We start from the raw sequence: 17,750 nt of genomic DNA, 5'->3' as shown, positions 1-17,750 counted from the left end.
GAGGAGGGGGCAACCACCTTATTTCTGCTGTTTCTTCCCTGTCCTAAATTTGGCGTTTTGCGTGGATATCGCAATTTTCTATATCACGATATTAAGTTCGATTTGTCGACAATAGCTATCGGGGATATGGCACGTAAGAGCAATCAAAGTACGTGGAATAATGGAGCAGACAATAGAAACGCAAATAGCTCCCGCTATTACGCGACGCGACGAGCCGTCCGCGGAATCGAAAGGATAAACAAAAACGACGCGGGTAGCACGGGTAGTACCGTAACTCATGGATTCGTTCGTTCGCTTTTCTACCTGCGTGTTCGCGCGATTCACGCCCTTCTCTTCCTGTGCTGCCGCCGTCCCACCCTGTCCCTCCTCGCTCATACGCTAACGGTGAATCGCAATACGATATCACCGGAGAGGAGAGACTCGGAGAATCCACGAGGTCTACGAATTGCGACAATATCACGGGTGTCATCTATGGGCAGTAATTAGCTTCTTTTGAACCGCCAAATACAAGAGATAGACAGCCTACGCCATCTAGTGACGAACAGTAAAATCAATTTGCGCGAGTCATACAATGTTCTCATATTTGCGTTAATCAAAATACATTCGATATTATTTTGTATATATACTTTTGCTAAAATGTCCTTTACTACATTATATTATTTTTTGACTGTCTTTGAACAAAATGTATATATTTTACACTTATTTATATAAATTAAAATAAATTTTATACAAAACTATTTACATAAACGTACAAATGTTTTTCTCATGATAGTAAAATATTACAGTTTATATGTACATAAAGATAAACAATCCATTTGTCACACGCTCTCATTTCATCTACAGTATAATATAAAATATGCGCGACTTTTACAGTTATAAAATTTTAGAGAATTTTCTTAATCTCAAATCTTTTTAAAATATATGTTGCCCTTTTTTATCATAGTGAAATTTAACTATCTCAAGACTGAGATTGCTCACTTTGCTTTTTCCACGCTTTCGCGGAAGCCAAGAATTTAAGATTTGGCCTCTGCGACTCATCCTCTGGAAATACGAAATCGAAGACTTCCTCCCAACCGTCGTCGCTTCCATCTTCGCCTACGACGCGCCTCTTCTTCTTCACTCTACGCGGCATCTTCTCCATGATCTTCGCGAGAGTTTCAGGAGTGCCTTTCTCGCTTTCAAAGTCCTTCCAAGCTTCCAACAATAACACCCGACTCTCGGTATCGCCATTAGCTCTTAGAGCGTCGTTTCCGCGCTCAAAGATAGATCTCGCCAAAATGACATTATCGGGACTATCCTCCAATTGCGGATTTAACAGTTCAAACTTTGCGTACGCTATCCAAACTTTAACGTGCAACGTGCGCTCCAACAGTCGTTCAAACAGCTGCCGAGCGTTCTCCGTCTCATCCTGAGCGATCTCAAAATCGATGTACGATTTCCATAATAGCTCTGGCATGTCCAGTCTTGGCCGCGCGACAGCGAATTCATATATCGACCGAGCGCGAGCAAATTCGCCTAGTCGTGTTTCCAGTTCAGCAAATCGCATCCACGTGGTACAATTCTCCGGTCCGAACTCGATGAACTTTTCGTATAATTTGCGACACCGATCGAACTCCACCAGCTGTATCTCGAGGTCGATATAGCCCCGATAAAGCTTATCTGTTGGGCATATTCCCAGCGCTAGGCCCAGCGTCTTTCTTGTCTTCGTCAAATCCTTCTGTCGTATTTCGAAGTACGCATAAAGCAGCCAGATCTTTGAGAAGGTGAACCGTTTGTGTGGTATGAGCTCCAAGCACACTTTATATACCTGTCGACATCGTTCGATATCTTTGGCCTCCAGTTCCTCGAAGAGAGCGTACTTGATCCATAAATATATGTATCTTCGCCAGAATTGCTTCTCCTTGGTAGGCGGCACATTGGCGATCGCTCGCTCGTACGTCTCGCGGATCACGTCGACGTTACTCTCTGACTCCACCAATCTTAGATAGTCGAACCATGCGTCGTAATTCGAAGGATTCTCCTTAATCTCCTGCTCATATTGATGCTTCCGTTTGCTGACTATCACATCCTCGATGCCCGAGCGATCACCGTATTTTTTCTCATGGATAGTGTATGCTTTATAGATTTCCTGAGTATTGCTCTTCGGTATGTGCTCCAACGCATATTTATAGATTATGCGGGCTCGATCGTGCTCTCGTTGACCCTCTTCGAATTTTGCAAACGCCAGGAACAACTTCTCGTCCAGACCCTCGTCACCATAAAAGTTGACAGCGCGTTCGTAAACAGCGCGTGCGCCCTTGATAAATCCATACGATTCCTCAAAGCGAGCGTACTTTATCCAGTGTTTCACATCAGGATGAACCATGACGAATCGCTCGTAGATTTGTCGCGCACGATCGATCTCTTTATAACGCAACTCGAACTTGATATACGTCTGCCAGGCCTGCTCGTCCGGTTCCCATTCCATCCACCGTTCAAACACCTGACGCGCACCTGCAATGTTCTCCAGCGTCTCCTCCATATAGGTGTACTTGTACCAGAACTGATTGGCACGCGGCAGCAAGGTGACCGCTCTATCCCAGAGATTTCTGGCGTGATTCACCTATCAATATTAATATATTAAAGGTTCTGACATATATATATATAAATCAAGTAAAAAATTAATACCATACAAACTAACACTGGCTAGTCGTGTGTATAACTTTAAAACATTACAAAAATTTATACAAATATAAAAATAATTCTGCATAGATCTGTTTTCTGTGACTGATTATCTTCTGTGAATTAGGTTCCAAAATTCACTGCTAGCGCTGAAAATCTATAATTCACATTACGTACATTATGTATATTATACATTTTCAGCACTAGCAGTGAATTTTAAAACATAGCCTTTGTATACATTTTTGAAACTTAAAGTGAGATAAGTATATGTTTGATATTTGACAAAAGCAATGAAGAGAATTCTAGTGTAGCTTAGTTCTAGTGTAGCAAGAATGAAAAACAAATCTATTATGTAAAATTTGGATCTTATGTACTAAATTGTTCTTTGACATGGTGCACTTTATTTGATTCCACATAAACGCTGCGATATCCTAATTATGGATGTTTTTAGATGTATTAAACATTTTTTTGGATGCTTATTCCTAGAACATATACACAATGTATATTTTCAGGATTTTAAAAGGTATCTTCTAAAGTTAACAAGTCCAATGTGGATTGATAAAAAATGAATATCAAATATTTAAACAATAAAAGTATTATATATAGTATATTATATTACAATGATAAGAATGCAAGAATAATAGAATGATTTATAATCACCTGCCGATTACGCATCTCCATCTCAGTGTATTTGAGCCACAGCGCTATGTTTCGGTGATCCACCTCGAGCGCCCGCTCATAAATGGATCTCGCTCGCTGTATCTGCTTCTGGCTTTCCTCCCATTGCGCATACTTCATCCAGTTGGTGATGATCATGCGGTTCTTACGAATAATGTCTTCGAATGCCTTACGCTTGCGATGCTGGTAATCCGCGAGCTCGTGCGGGTCCGAGATCTTCTGCTTCGGCGGCGGCGGCAGGATCTCCAGATCGCGCTCTTTCGCCTCGCGTAGTAGCTGCTCCGCGGTGATCTGTATCTCCGCAGGCGCCTTGTTCTTCACCTTCGCTACCTTCGGCATCTTCTGCGACTTCTCCATGATGGACTAGGTTAGAAGGATTCTACTTGGTATTGCGGCTTCTTCAGCTTCCTCTTAGTTTATTATTGTATATGATATGCTGCGCTATTTTCACTGTAACACAGAATACACGATTCTTACAAGCTATAAATTACTCGAAACCGCGAGAAATTGTAAATGACATACACGACGCTCTCACCTTCCCTCCGAATTGCTCCGAATGTTGTGAACCAGGATTATAGATTTTCTAGACCATTTGCCACTTATTATGTATCTGAAGTATTGTCTGATTGGCTGTCGTAGATTGACGGACTTATGATTGGTTGCATTATTACACCGCCATCTTTTATACTGCACTTTTTTACTGTTCCTCTTTCCTTCTTGTCCTGTAAAGTTAAAGTTAGAATGAAACTTTATGCTGAAACAGGCGAGAGCCAGTAAATAACAGGATACAAATTTATTATGAAAAAATGACACGTTTATTTAACAGACAGGCGATTAAAGATCTGGCTAAGATGCAGGTAGCTAGATATGGAAATAAAGCGGATCATTGGGTAAGTGCTTTGTATTATATTTCATAGGCTTTATAATCTCGTGTTGCTATATCTTATAAATTTATTGTTATAATTTTATATTAATAATTTATATTATATTAATTTTTATTTGTTTATACATATTTTTAAAAATATTTATAACTAATTGCCGTCCAATTGCAAATAAAAAATATAAACATTTGTAAAATTCTAGATATAATATCTATTTAATTCTTTTTTTTTTATTAAGTCTGTGATTAAAAAGAAAAAGACACACATGGACAAAGCACTGAAACATTTTGATGAGTTCTATGGTGATGTCTATGGAAAGTCATGGGAAAGTATAAGAACTGCGTTATTGATAGAAGAGCACAAATATATGGCTGTTGTAAATTCCTTCAGTGATATAGACAGAATAAAGTCAGAGTTAGAGGTATATTTGCGTAATAAAAGGTTTGAAAATATTACGATTTTTGTTAACATTCAGTCTTCTTTTTAGTCCCATGGTGCTATGAATCTAAAAACAATTTATGAAATCTATAAAGAACATATCGATGAAAATCCACCTAAAGCTAATAAAACAAAGAACAAGCAAACAAAAAATCGAATAAAATCACTAATTTCTGATGCTGAGGTGTCAACAGTGCAGTCACATTATCCTATAGATTATGTATCACCGCCTATATCTCTAAGTACAAGTAATGAAACTGAAGATATAGTAATAGAGAATCAAGGGTTGCAACCTGTTGAAATGAAACCTATTGAATCAGATTTGAATAAAATTGCCTTAGACGAAAATCGAATCATACAGCCCAATGCTGGCTTGAGTGGATTATATGAATTTGTACCAGCTACAAAAATTAAAGGTAACTGATATTGCAAAATTATAGAAATACAAGTATTAGCTGTGAAGAAATGTCATTGTAATTTAATATATAATTTTATATCATTTTTTTATATCATTTTTTTCAGGTATGGAGGATTGGGTATTGGAATCACAGCACTATGGTTATTACAAAGAGGGTGCAAATGTTTTGGTGAATATCGAGAAGGAGGTTTTATTAACGTTTCCGCAATATCTCAACATTTATACATTTGAAGAAAATAATGGTAGCAGATTCCCATCCCCAAAGAAAGGATCAACTGGCGTTTTAGGTTGGTTTAACTTTAATTGAGATTTAATTCTATAAATATAAAATATTACAATTACATTATACAGATTATTATCTTCTGGATGGTGCCTCTGTGTTACCAGTATTGGCTTTAGACTTGCAACCTGGTGACGCTGTGCTAGATATGTGTGCGGCGCCAGGAGGAAAGACCCTAAGCATTCTTCAGACACTCATGCCGAATATAATGACAGCTAATGATATCCAAAAGTCTCGAGTGAACAGAATTAATAAAGTCATAAATCAATATGTAGCTGGCATTGGCCAATGGGAGAACAGATTATGTGTGACAGAGCAAGATGCGAGATTTATTGACGACAAAGATATATATAATAAGGTAATACAGAAAAGGTATGCACAAAAAATTAATTTTTTCAGAAAAATTTTTGTAATAATTATTTTTTTACAGATTTTGGTGGATGTGCCGTGTACTACGGACAGATACGTTTTACACTCGGAAGAAAATAATATCTTTAAACCACAAAGAATACAAGAAAGATTAAAAATTCCAGAATTGCAAGCAGCCATTTTAACGTATGTACAAAATTCGATACTTTATCATAAATATGTTTCTTTATTCTTCTCTATAGATATATTAGATACCTGTCTGTTACAGTAATGCATTGAAGATAATATCAGTTGGTGGAACGGTTGTGTATTCTACTTGTTCCCTCAGTCCTATTCAAAATGATGGTGTTGTCAGCATGGCGCTGAAAAAGATCTGGGAAGAAACCAATTCTATTTTGATTGTAAAGTAAGTATTTTTTCATATATGCAACAATACATTGTTATCTAACATCATTTTATATTAATGATACTCTTTGCTGAGATAGAGATATGAGCGAAGCGCTGAGTCCATTAAAATGCCTTTATAAATTTGGCAATTTTGGATTAAAATACGGCCATATCGCCATTCCTACACTTCAAAACAATTGGGGCCCCATGTACTTTTGTAAAATAGTACGAACACGGTAATAATAGGTGAGTGTGTACAAATAATTTAAGACCTATATATATAGAGATATCATAGACTTTATTATATAATAAATATCTTTTATATATTTATATGTAACAAAATAAATACTTGTTATAATATTATGCAACTTATACAAAACTGTCAAATATTAACTGGACTTATCTCGTAGATAAAATGCGCAGACTATTGAAATATTACGTAAAAATTATTTACGATAAAATATAAATAATTAATTATAAATTAAGCCATGATATATTTTTTATCTTGTGTTATTCCTCCTTAAAGGTAATGTCTGATCGTTCGCTTCCTCATCAGATGCTTCAATCTGGTTCCAAGATTGTTCGTTACCACTTCCAAAGATAGTGTAAACCAATATCTCGATTATGTATAGAATAATCGTTACGAGGAATACGATCCTCCACGCCTCTATAGTTTGCTGTAAATAATAAAAAACAAAGTACACCGATATATTCAACGTAATTAACAAAGTAAAAAAAATGATTTAAGGACTTTTTATTCCTTTGGAAATAATTTGGTCTCGTCTTCTTTCCACCTTGGAACTTTAAAATTCTTTTTGCCATATTACTTACGTTTCCATGAGTCAATTGTCCTACGAATACTGGTACAACGAAACCGGGTATGGTGGCGACGAAATTCGTTATCGCTACCAGACTACCAGCAAAGTTCGGTGCAATGTCTATATGGTTTGCCAGGAAACCAGAATACATTCCGCCGATACAAGTCACCGCGATCGTCATCAACACGACTGCTTTTGTACGATCGCACCCGATGTATGATACTTGTATTAAGCATAGCATGGGTACAAGCGAAGCTGCAACAATTTTAAATTTAATTAAATTGAATGCATTTAAAAATAATGAAAATAGTTATATAAAATATCCAAAAATACATGTATTGTTTACATGTAACGCAAATAGTTTAACTAATTTAAAGTCAAATTTTTAAACATTTGATTAATTAATTAATTATTAAAACGTACCAAAAAGAGTACCAATTTTTCTTGATATTGTCACTGTAATAAGACCTTTTTTCTGCAGGATGGCTAATACTTCACTGAGAATCATGGTGAAGAGCCACATGCAAAAAAACGGAATGGACGATAAACCTGTATTCTAACGAATAGCATAAACAAATTAATTTATGATATGTTAAATTGCATGTATTAAAGCAAATTTTAAAGCAGTTCTTACCGAGCTCATATTGAATTTCAAGATTTGATTCATAAAGGTAGGCAATTCGATCAGCAACATGTACCAGCCAAAATTACTACAAAAATGAGCAACCAGGATTGCTATGAATGGTTTGGAACGAAATACTTGTAGCCATGGAATCTGCAATAAATGTGGATGGATAAAAAAATGAAGAATTTTTTTATCTAACGTGAGAATTAAACTTTTAATTTAATTCTCAACGTACTGCTTTGGGAATATTTTTCTTATGTCCTCCCAAAGACATGACGATGTAGTTTTTTTCCTCTTGAGTAATAAATCTCGTTTGTTCTTCCGGGGAATCCGCTATCATCAGCCACCAAATAGTGCACCAAATCAAGCAAAGTGCGCCTTCAATATAGAAGATGGATTCCCAACCAAGATTTACAGCCAACAAGCCGGTTAGTAAAATGGAAATTACAGTGCCGAGTGCCGTTCCTAAAAAATTGATTCTTTTAAAGAAAATTTTACGACGCGTTTGAAAAATTCCAGATATCAAATATATTTATATTATCGTGATTTTTATTTGAATCTTAAGAAAGAAACTCAATTTTACAATTTTTGCGTTATAATTACAGACCACGAAAGAATCGTAGAATCATGATTCTGAAAGATTTTGATATATATTTGCTAAAACTTCGTCAAAGACGTCTTCTATAATTTTTCGTCTTACCTGCATACACAATCGAGGCGATGACATTTCTTTCATGTGGCGGCGCCCACTTGGCGATCATCACGTGCATAGCGGGGAATGATACACCCTGTAATTCAAGTGCTCGAAGTTATAATCATATTAAAATATCAAGTCTGTTAACATAAGTCGTTACTGACACCACCGATTCCCTGAAGAAATCTCATAGCTATGAAGAGCCAGTAATGCATACGAGCAGCAATAGGCGTCAGTATGGATGCAACGAGATTCAACAGAACCGATCCATTCATCAGCCACTTAGCTGACCAGAGTTCTGCTAATCTTCCACCCGGCAACATAGACACTATGTAGCCCCAGAAATAGGAAGATAGAATGAGGCCTTGAATAAATTCGTTCCATACGAATGGACCGTCCTAAAAAGATATGGTAATAGTTGGCAAAATTTTTTTTTGATTTTCTTTTTTTATCATCTTTTTTTATTTTATTTTTAAAATACTGAAGTCTTTTTGTCAAAGCTATGGCATAGGGATTGCTTGTGAATCTTTTTTTTTACAGTAAGATCATCACCTCATTTTTGATCGTCGTGACATCTGAGATATCATCGAATGGGCAAATGTTCGTTAGCGTGATATTGTTAGTTTCTGAATCATTTGACGTAGATAATTTGATGTGTGATTTAATCGCTGTATGATTCACCATAGCGACGATAGCCACACTGGCATTGACTTTAAAACCATAAAGAATAGCGAGGCCGATCGATCCCATTACGGCCATCAGATATCGAAATGGACATGCCGTTCTGTTTTCTCCTATAATTAGAAATAAATATTATAATCAGATGAGATCAGAATATTATAATCAGATTTTTTAGTATAAAATTAATCAAAGGGAATTATCTTTATATATCGTAATTCTTTAGTGTTATACAGATATTTTACTAACTTCAAATTTTAAATTTCTTATTTTTTATGACGAAAGTTAAAATAGTATTTAATTAATTTAATTTAACTTATCTTTTATCATCCGATTTATCGCGACGTGAAATGATGCCTGATTGTCAGGACAATTATACTCGTGAATCGTATTCGAATTCTTACTTTTTTACAAATATGTGATAAGTTGTACATAGCATTTGTCATCTACTTAATAAGTCGTAAATAATTTTTCTTTTGTCACGACAAAATTATGATGCTTGCACATTTGGTTGCTTAAATTAATATATTTTTAGATGCACGAGAATTGTTTTTATAATGAAGGAACGAAAACAAGTTTTGTAAATTGAAACAATTTTCTATTCGCGGGCGAAATGTTCTTCAATTTTTTCAAATGTTCTTCAAGAAATGAATTTTCCGTTTCTGGCTTGACGTGAAATCGATTTTGTATGTTCAAAAGCGTACCAAGAGATTATTTTAAGAACAAGAATTTGCGGCGTGCTGACATACAGTGGGCCGTCACTTTGAACAACACAATGTCATCCTGATGCAACTCTTAGTTTTTATGACGATCTCGAAGTCTTCTATCTACACACGCGAAATTAAATGTATATATTATTTGATTTTAATTGTATCTTGCAAATTTTTGCAACTCCGAGATGAAAATTTGTATATTGTTGTATACATGTTGAATGCATGTGATAAGGACTAATTATCAGCACTTGCACAGCATTGCGTCCGGTTGCGTCGTAATGCATTCACACATATTGCACATTAGCTGGAAATCAATTTTCAATCAATAAAATTAATCAAAATTCTATGCGTCTCGCGAAAATTGATCTGGAATAGAGAATGCGGCAAGGTCATGGAAGGTGACTCAATCTAGAGCTATCTTGAGTATTTTTTGAACAATTAAATGATGCAATTTTTATACATATGTAATTAGAGTTTAAGAAATCTAATTTAAGAAATGATTAAAAATTTTTGGTAATTAAAAGTTTTTTAACAAAAATTAATAATATATATAAAATATCTTCATCTTTTCTGAATGATTTTTTTTTATTACATTATTAATTTTTTCCTTCTAATATTTTATCATTCTAAAGTACATTTGTAGGATTAGAAAAATCCTGATCTTTCTAAGAGCCAGAAGAATCGTTGCTTACCAGTAGTATTTTCTATGGCCATCGTATTAAGGAACGTATCTTCCACAATACCCAGAGGATTCCAACGAAGATGTATTGCAGAAAAAGTAATTAATCACGTTTCTTCAATATTCTCTGTACTCCTATTCAATTTTATACTGTCGCAGAGTTTTCTTCTTCTCGAGTGAACTTATTCTGGTGTCTACCGGATCACTTCCGGCTCGTCACGGGAGTAGCGTGCCACTGATGTAAAGCGACACGGTAAAGCTGAGAAATTCTTGGAGCAACTCCGGTTTGGTCTCCGGAGGGATGCGGAGCGTGCGCCTCTTCTATAAACGCCCGCCGCACGTACGCATGTACGTGAGTGCGTGAGTGCGTGAGAAGGAAGGATCACACGAAATACAAGAGGCCAATGCCTCGTACTCTCATCTCAGTCATTGACTTTGGCGGCCGGCGTGCAGATAAAGGGCAAAGGGTGAGCGGTTGCGTCACCTGCCTCTATATTTCGCGAGTAATGTCCATTTCTATCAATGTATAGATTAACTTTCTAATCTCAGTTTGACTTACTTTTGATCTTTTTCTACACACAAAAAAATATTGTGCGCAAATAATAATTACTTGTTTCAAGTATTTTAAAAGTTCATAATATCATAAGTTCATCAAAAATATCAAATTCGTTCAAAATGTATTCTGAATCCTAGTAAGTTTAATATATATTTCAATCAAGATTAAAGTTAAAACATAATAATGAGTTTTTCTAAAATTTGTAATAAGTACATATATTTTAAGATTATTATTATAAAAAATATTCTTAAAAATAAAACTGTTACTTAAAAAAATAAATTGAATAATCACTTTTCTTAGGAAAACGATATTTTCTGTGTAGTTATTAGAAAAAGATAAATGGTATGAAGAAGAAGATAGAAAAAGATAAATGGTAAATTATCTCGAAATTAAAGTGAATCTACATTGAAATGAGCTTAAGTAATGATTATTAATCGACTCGAAAAGTCGATTAATAAGCATTACTTTTATCAATCAACAACTATACAGCTCAGATCATTTTAGCAATATTACAGCAACATTTGCAACGTTTCTATAATATTGAAGTAATATTACAATGTTGCAAATTTCTATGCTTCTGTATGTGAAATTAATGATAAAATAATTAATATTAAAATACTTAAGAGAAATGAATCATTTAAAAAATTTATGAATACAATAACGATAGTTATTATTATTAGAAAGAAGTTTGAAAATTCTTTCTAAACTCGAGATTTCTATTTTGATTTTACTTCATTGGATTCTCCTTGGCCCACCGTGTACTTGTTTTTAAAATTGCTCATGTTCTCCATACTGACCGTAAAATTTGTTTATTTGAACGAACCTGAAGCTAGGCTCGAGCGAACATCGAGCATGTAAGATAAAAAAAATGTCGACCGCGTTTACAAATTTTTAATATACGTAACAGAGATTTTCTTTCTCTCTCCTTCTTTTTCTCATATTCGTTATCACCACGTGAGCTCATGATCTCGTTAGTGTGTGGGTCGCCAAAAGCGTCGCAAAAGTGAACATGAGCGCAAACTCGGAGGCCGGTGATCATCTCGACGAAATCTACGATTGGATCGATCAAATTAAGTTTTCCAGGCCCAAAAGAAACATAGCCAGAGATTTTTCCGATGGAGGTAACGAAAAAGCATGATCTCTATATAATTTCATATAATAAATCCATTTGTCAATTCTTCTCCCGCGAAAGGTCGATGATCTCCCAAGATTAGGTTTACTTTTTTATAACTGAACTTTTATAGCTAATATACACTCTTTGTATTTAAAGTGAAATAGATATATGTTCGATATTTGGCAAAAGCAAGAAATTTTAATGCAGCCTAGCGCAGTAATAAAAAAAAACTTATTTCCTTCAGGAATAACATTACAGAAAATTTAATCGCTATGTTTAAACTTCAGTGTTGATGGCAGAGCTATTGAAACGCTATTACCCTAAGTACGTAGACGTGCATAATTATGTCGCTGGCAACAGCATTGCGAAGAAGACTGACAATTGGAGCACACTGAATCGCAAAGTGCTGTCGAAAATCGACATGAGACTGGGGAAGGAGACGATTAATCAGCTGGCGAGTTCCCAACCAGGCGTCATCGAGAAAGTCCTCACCGATCTACGAGTCAAGATCTTGAAGGACTCAGAAAGAGATAAAGAGTTATTATACTTTAATCACGAGGACAGTAAAGGTAGCTATTTAATTGTAACAAATTATCTTTAGATTCTCCTTTCTTCGAATCATTTTTAATTTTACAGAGAATATAGAAATTTAAATTTACAGATAATATAGAAACAATAAAGTCAATGCTAAATCCTGACGAGTTAGCGAACAAGACGGTCCCTCGGCACATTTTCACTCGTCTGAAGCAGGAGCTGCAGGAGAAAAATGACACTATCTCTACATTGCAGCAGAAGATCTCGCATCTAGAAAGCATAATGAAGCTGAAGGACCAACGGATCGACGACCTCACATTGCAGATCACAAAGCAGCCTGTTGAACGAAACGTTGCTATGTCTCATTCTCACATTACCGATAATGGAATCTCGAAACGTGTTTCCAAGTCATAATAAAACTTGTCATAATAAAACTTGTCAAGAAATGTATCATGTGCTCTCCGATTGTAGCTTTTATATAACAACATAGCTTCTTTTTTTTTTAACATATGTATCATGTACAAAAGAATACACTTTTTATTATCTAGTTGGGCCATTCATGTAATCTTACAATATTATACATGAAATTATAGAATATTATACTATGTATAGTATAACTGAATTAAATAGAGCAGCATCATGAAATCTTTTTTGATCTTTCAGGTGCCCAGCTTAGGTCCTATAAATTTTTTGGACATTTTAACAAAACAGAATCCCATAGAAATTATGCAGAAAATATTGATAGTTTCACACACGAAATGTTGCATCAAATGTCACACTGATTTTATGTGGGTGGAGATACCAGAATGACACCGTCGCCGCGTACAAATAGCATCTGGATAGTTCTCTTTTTCTGGCGATAGATCTCCTCGTATGTTTCCTCGTCGATCTCCACTATGTTTATGATCTCTTCCACATCACCCAGCACCATGTTCAAGTGTTGGTCGAAGGCCTGAAATTACATTGAAATGTAAGAATCGTTTTATAAACAATAGAAACAAAGACTTATTATTCCTTCTTAGCTGTATTTTTCTTTCGTTCTATTTTGAATCAACCAATAATTTCAATTAGACCCAGTAAAAAGTAATGGAAAGTTCTTTACATGTAGCTTTCCTCGGAGTTCTCTCTCGTTTCTCATCTTTACATAAATCCGCTCCTCCAGGCTTAGCTTTATGAGATCCAGTGGTTCCTTCACATCTATTGGTGGCAACTATTTTAGAGCAACATCCAGGATTATTTACAGACAAGTATTTGCAATCTATGTGGATTCAAAACTTACCTGCTCTGATTCCTCAACCATAGCGAGTTTCTTAAATTTCTTGTGACAATTGCGTAATAATAGGCAATCAACAATGCAATCGAGGATCGAATTAATGTGTAGAATTTAAATATCTCGTAATTGACGTATTATAAGAGGTTATAGGTTACCGTCTACCATCATAGAAGCAGAATATAACTGAATTGCGTGTCGGTGCTTAGAGAAGGAAGTGGAAGCAGGCGCCATATTGTTATTTCCCAATTTTTGCAATTTAACAATTAATTAAAAAGAACATCTTTTCACCTAATATAATTTCATTCTGTCTTTATCACTCATTACTTGCGACACTAACAGTAAAGGCAGCCTAAATTTTTTATTATCGATAATAAAAAAATTGGGCCTGATGGGCCCGATGATAAATGAAGAGCGATGACATTATCGACCATTTAATTGTACTGAGCATTCAGAATAATGTGAGCAGCAGACAGCAGACATGTTCAAGATCGAGATATAAAACGTCATAAAGGTTTTTTTTAGTGTCTTATGATAAAATGTAAAGTGGCTCAAAATAGTGACGAATAAAAAAATAAGATATAGTTTAAAGAATAGAATATTATTGCGTTTAAAAGAAATTTCTTAAAAAAACCAAAAGGAATTACAAGAATCAGCACTATATTATGTGAGAAAAAGTTCGTGGCGTTTTTTTTAATGCCATCTAACGGGAAAAACGCCACGAACTTTTTCCCACACCTAATAAATATATACACACACATTTCATCAAATTTCTACATCTACAAATTACATTTTAATTATAGAATACTTATAATTATTACAGAAGAATATATATTAGTTACAACTTTCAAAAATAAAAATAGAATCATATAATCAGCATCAAGAAACGCTTCTTATGATTATTATTTTTTTTTATGATTATTATAGTAGCAGATTACACTAAGGCTAAATTTTTGTTATTAAAAAGTTCACCTTTCATTTATTTAATCTAGTCAGATTTATTCTTTTTAGCGTATCATCCAAATTAGAAAAATAAAGTGCATCATTCAAATTTGTTTTGAATTATATTGCCATAAGTTCTGTAAATAATTAATAAAGGATCGTTAAATCAATTTCCTACAATTGATTTATATATTTAAAAAAACGAAATTACGATCTTATTATATAAATTACCTGAATAATTCTCGTAAATTTTTATGCAAATCTTTTATTTCCTGTAATATATTTACAAATTCGGCTTGCAATTGATTTATCTGAGCTTTAATAGTGACATCGCTAACAGTCATGAGATTGTGACAATGGATTTGATTATTTTCTAATAGTTCCATTGTATGCATCAATCTATTTAAGACGTCAATGTTCTTCATGGTAAAAGTTTTGAGTTTGAATAAAACATAAATACTTCGATAAAAACATAAATAAAACATAAAACATTTTGTATCTCAGCCATGTTATATTCAATATTGATTTCTAACATTTTCTATTAGAAATCTCGGGATATAATGTAAAAAAAAGGTATACTATTATTTAAGCAAAAAATTTGATAATACCTTGTCGTTTAATAAAACATTTCTCTGCTTTCTTAAACTTTCCAGCTTTTTCTTTTCTTCTTTTAACTGCTTCTTTAATAGTCTTTTTACTTGCGTTTCCATATTTTTCTCGTGAGCTTCTCGTAATAGTTCTTCTTCTACTAGTTCTTCTAGTTCTACTACTATGTATAAAATAATTTTACTTACTAACGGATTTAGCAGAATGTTTATTTTACAATAAAAGTTGTTTTTCGCTGAGAAAGGACGTATATGTTTTTCAGCAGAGACACAGTGTGACAAACATTGTGATGAGCGATATCCAATAAGAGTTCTGCTCTTTACATTCGAAAAAGCAGAACTTGAAATTGAATATCATTCTTCTTATTGCTCATCGCAGCCAATGTGCGAGGACAAATACCTATAAAGAGTAGGTTGCGTAGAATAAAAAGAAATGGAGCACATCAGAACAATGAACAAAAATATTTCAACTTATCAGAAAATATGTATTATACATATGTACTATTTACATACAGTAAAAAAACCGTATATTATTTTTAAAAGCTATATACTTTTTTTAGTATTATGTACAAAAGAAACTTAAGAAGAACAACAAGGTCAACAAATCACAATAACATCATATGACATTAAAATGAATTGGAAATGATTGAAAACTTTTAATAATCATTTTGGAGTCATTTTGATCGGGAACTCTACTATTACGATCTATGATGATAACCAATCAAACTACGACAATAAATTGTTGTAATTCTTATTATCCCGCAATGAGCGTAGTAAGCTTTAAGTCTTTAGAAACTGAACAATCACAATCGAAGATGTGAGAAAACTAATCAATTGTGATTGGCCAGTTTCTTAACGCCCTGCATACAATGGAGGAAATATTAGGAATAGAAATAAATATTAACATTTCAACTATCAAAAATCTTGTATTCCAGTGAAACTGGTATCTGATAGGATGAAATTTTAATATTTGTTCTATTAGATTTGTTCTATTAGATTCTATTAGATTCTGAAGCCTATTCTACAATGTGTTCTTTGTTTCTTATTTCTTGTTTTTTATCTCTTGCTTTTTTCTCTTTTGTAATCGTTTTATCAACGTTGTATTTTTTTGCTATGTATATTTCTTGTTTCTTTCGAAATTAATTTTTATCTCGGACGATATAAAACAAAAAAACCGGATAAGAAACAAAAAGAGCCTAGGCATAAATGATAATGGAATCGATATCTATTTGACATTGATACTTTCGACGTCAATCGACATCGAGTCGACGTCGATTCCATTATCATTTCTGACTGGGAAAAGATATAAAAAAATAATAAAAGGCAAGAAACAGGAAATAAAAATTGTAGAACTTAGGCTTAAAGCAAATAATATATTGTGGAATACATAGTTTCTGATAGGTTGAAATTCTTATTCTTTGTTCTCTTCCTTTTATTGTGCGGAGTCCCTTACTACTCCTATTGTGTTTGCGGGATTAGAGGAACGTTAGTTAAAATTAGGCATGATGATTCAAATATTGCGCGCTGTCGTGAGGGGGGGATCGCGGCGCCGCCTGGCGGGATCCGGCGAAGTTTGAGCCGCGGCCCCGGCGGAGCGACGTAGCGAGGAAGCGAGCGAGTGAGCGAGCGGAGCGTGCGAACGCTCTGATGCTGCTGCCGCTGCTGCTGCGTGCCAACTGTGTCTACGTGCAACGCCATTTTCTGTGCCCGCGGATGAACTAGTCGACTCGCGTTAGTTCATTCGTTCGTTCATTCGAGCGATCGGTCGATCGAACGTCGGCAACGTCTCGGGCGACGTTTGTCCCACGTTGATCTTAGCCGCTTCGCCTCTCGGCGAGGACTTTCGTCCGTCCTGCTTGTTTAACTTCTGCCCGTTTGTGTTAACTCGGCTTCCCCGCCCGGGATATGCACGGACACGCGGCGGACAGCCGTGCGACGGATACGATGGTGAGTGGCGAGCCGTGCTTGAGTGTGTAGAGAGTGTGTGTACGCGAGTGAGAGAGACGGAGGCAAAGGATTTTCGAGGATTAATCGAGAGCGACGGTGACGGGAGAGCAGGATCCGGAGTTCCGTGTGTTCTCGTTGCGACGTCTTGTCAGTCGGTCTTTTTTCCCGTGCGTCGTCGTCGCACGGCTGCGATAACGGAATCTCGCCCCGGGCCTATAAAACGAAGCCGCGGCGTCGAGGAAAGACAGCGGTATCGCCGCCGCCGTCGCCACCGCCGCCGCTCGATGGGCGGCGGTTTCCGGGGGGGAGGAGGGAGGGAGCGGCACATGGCTGTCGTCGCCGTGTAGAGCACGGGGCGCCGGCTGTCCATGCAGGGGGTGGCCCTCCCTCGAGAAGTATTATTCTCTCGCTCTGTCTCTCTCTCTCTCTCNCTCTCTCTCTCTCTCTCTCTCTCTCTCTCTCT

The 17,750-nt window shown here is 35.5% G+C and overlaps 5 protein-coding genes across 5 annotated transcripts; 2 read left to right on the top strand and 3 right to left on the bottom strand.

Annotated features, from left to right (window-relative positions):
* Positions 1–958: 958 nt before the first annotated feature.
* LOC105618992 (protein crooked neck) lies at positions 959–3,696 on the bottom strand. The gene is made up of 2 exons (XM_012200523.1): positions 3,322–3,696; positions 959–2,602 (listed from the first exon to the last, which is right to left on the bottom strand). The coding sequence occupies exons 1-2, from the start codon at positions 3,694–3,696 to the stop codon at positions 959–961; spliced, it is 2,019 nt and encodes a 672-aa protein (XP_012055913.1).
* A 449-nt stretch (positions 3,697–4,145) lies between these two features.
* On the top strand, positions 4,146–6,352 carry LOC105618991 (5-methylcytosine rRNA methyltransferase NSUN4). Its single transcript, XM_012200522.1, has 8 exons — positions 4,146–4,229; positions 4,459–4,641; positions 4,708–5,074; positions 5,181–5,363; positions 5,428–5,714; positions 5,787–5,911; positions 5,994–6,131; positions 6,211–6,352. The coding sequence occupies exons 1-8, from the start codon at positions 4,146–4,148 to the stop codon at positions 6,350–6,352; spliced, it is 1,509 nt and encodes a 502-aa protein (XP_012055912.1).
* Positions 6,353–6,612: 260 nt separating this feature from the next.
* LOC105618990 (putative inorganic phosphate cotransporter) lies at positions 6,613–10,354 on the bottom strand. Its single transcript, XM_012200521.1, has 9 exons — positions 10,333–10,354; positions 8,802–9,043; positions 8,414–8,647; positions 8,256–8,343; positions 7,791–8,020; positions 7,565–7,705; positions 7,354–7,486; positions 6,944–7,185; positions 6,613–6,789 (listed from the first exon to the last, which is right to left on the bottom strand). The coding sequence occupies exons 1-9, from the start codon at positions 10,352–10,354 to the stop codon at positions 6,613–6,615; spliced, it is 1,509 nt and encodes a 502-aa protein (XP_012055911.1).
* Positions 10,355–11,884: 1,530 nt separating this feature from the next.
* LOC105619162 (sperm flagellar protein 1-like) lies at positions 11,885–12,937 on the top strand. The gene is made up of 3 exons (XM_012200692.1): positions 11,885–11,996; positions 12,277–12,558; positions 12,651–12,937. Exons 1-3 carry the CDS (start codon positions 11,885–11,887, stop codon positions 12,935–12,937), a joined length of 681 nt encoding a protein of 226 aa, XP_012056082.1.
* Positions 12,938–13,057: 120 nt separating this feature from the next.
* On the bottom strand, positions 13,058–13,948 carry LOC105618989 (sm-like protein LSM3A). Its single transcript, XM_012200520.1, has 3 exons — positions 13,803–13,948; positions 13,626–13,733; positions 13,058–13,475 (listed from the first exon to the last, which is right to left on the bottom strand). The coding sequence occupies exons 1-3, from the start codon at positions 13,821–13,823 to the stop codon at positions 13,308–13,310; spliced, it is 297 nt and encodes a 98-aa protein (XP_012055910.1). The 5' UTR covers positions 13,824–13,948; the 3' UTR covers positions 13,058–13,307.
* Positions 13,949–17,750: the final 3,802 nt, after the last annotated feature.

The sequence above is a fragment of the Atta cephalotes genome, assembly GCF_000143395.1.
Source record: "Atta cephalotes unplaced genomic scaffold scaffold00019, whole genome shotgun sequence".
Taxonomy (NCBI): Eukaryota; Metazoa; Arthropoda; class Insecta; order Hymenoptera; family Formicidae; genus Atta; species Atta cephalotes.
Note: the sequence above shows the minus strand (reverse complement) of the source record. Positions and strands in the feature narration are given on the sequence as shown.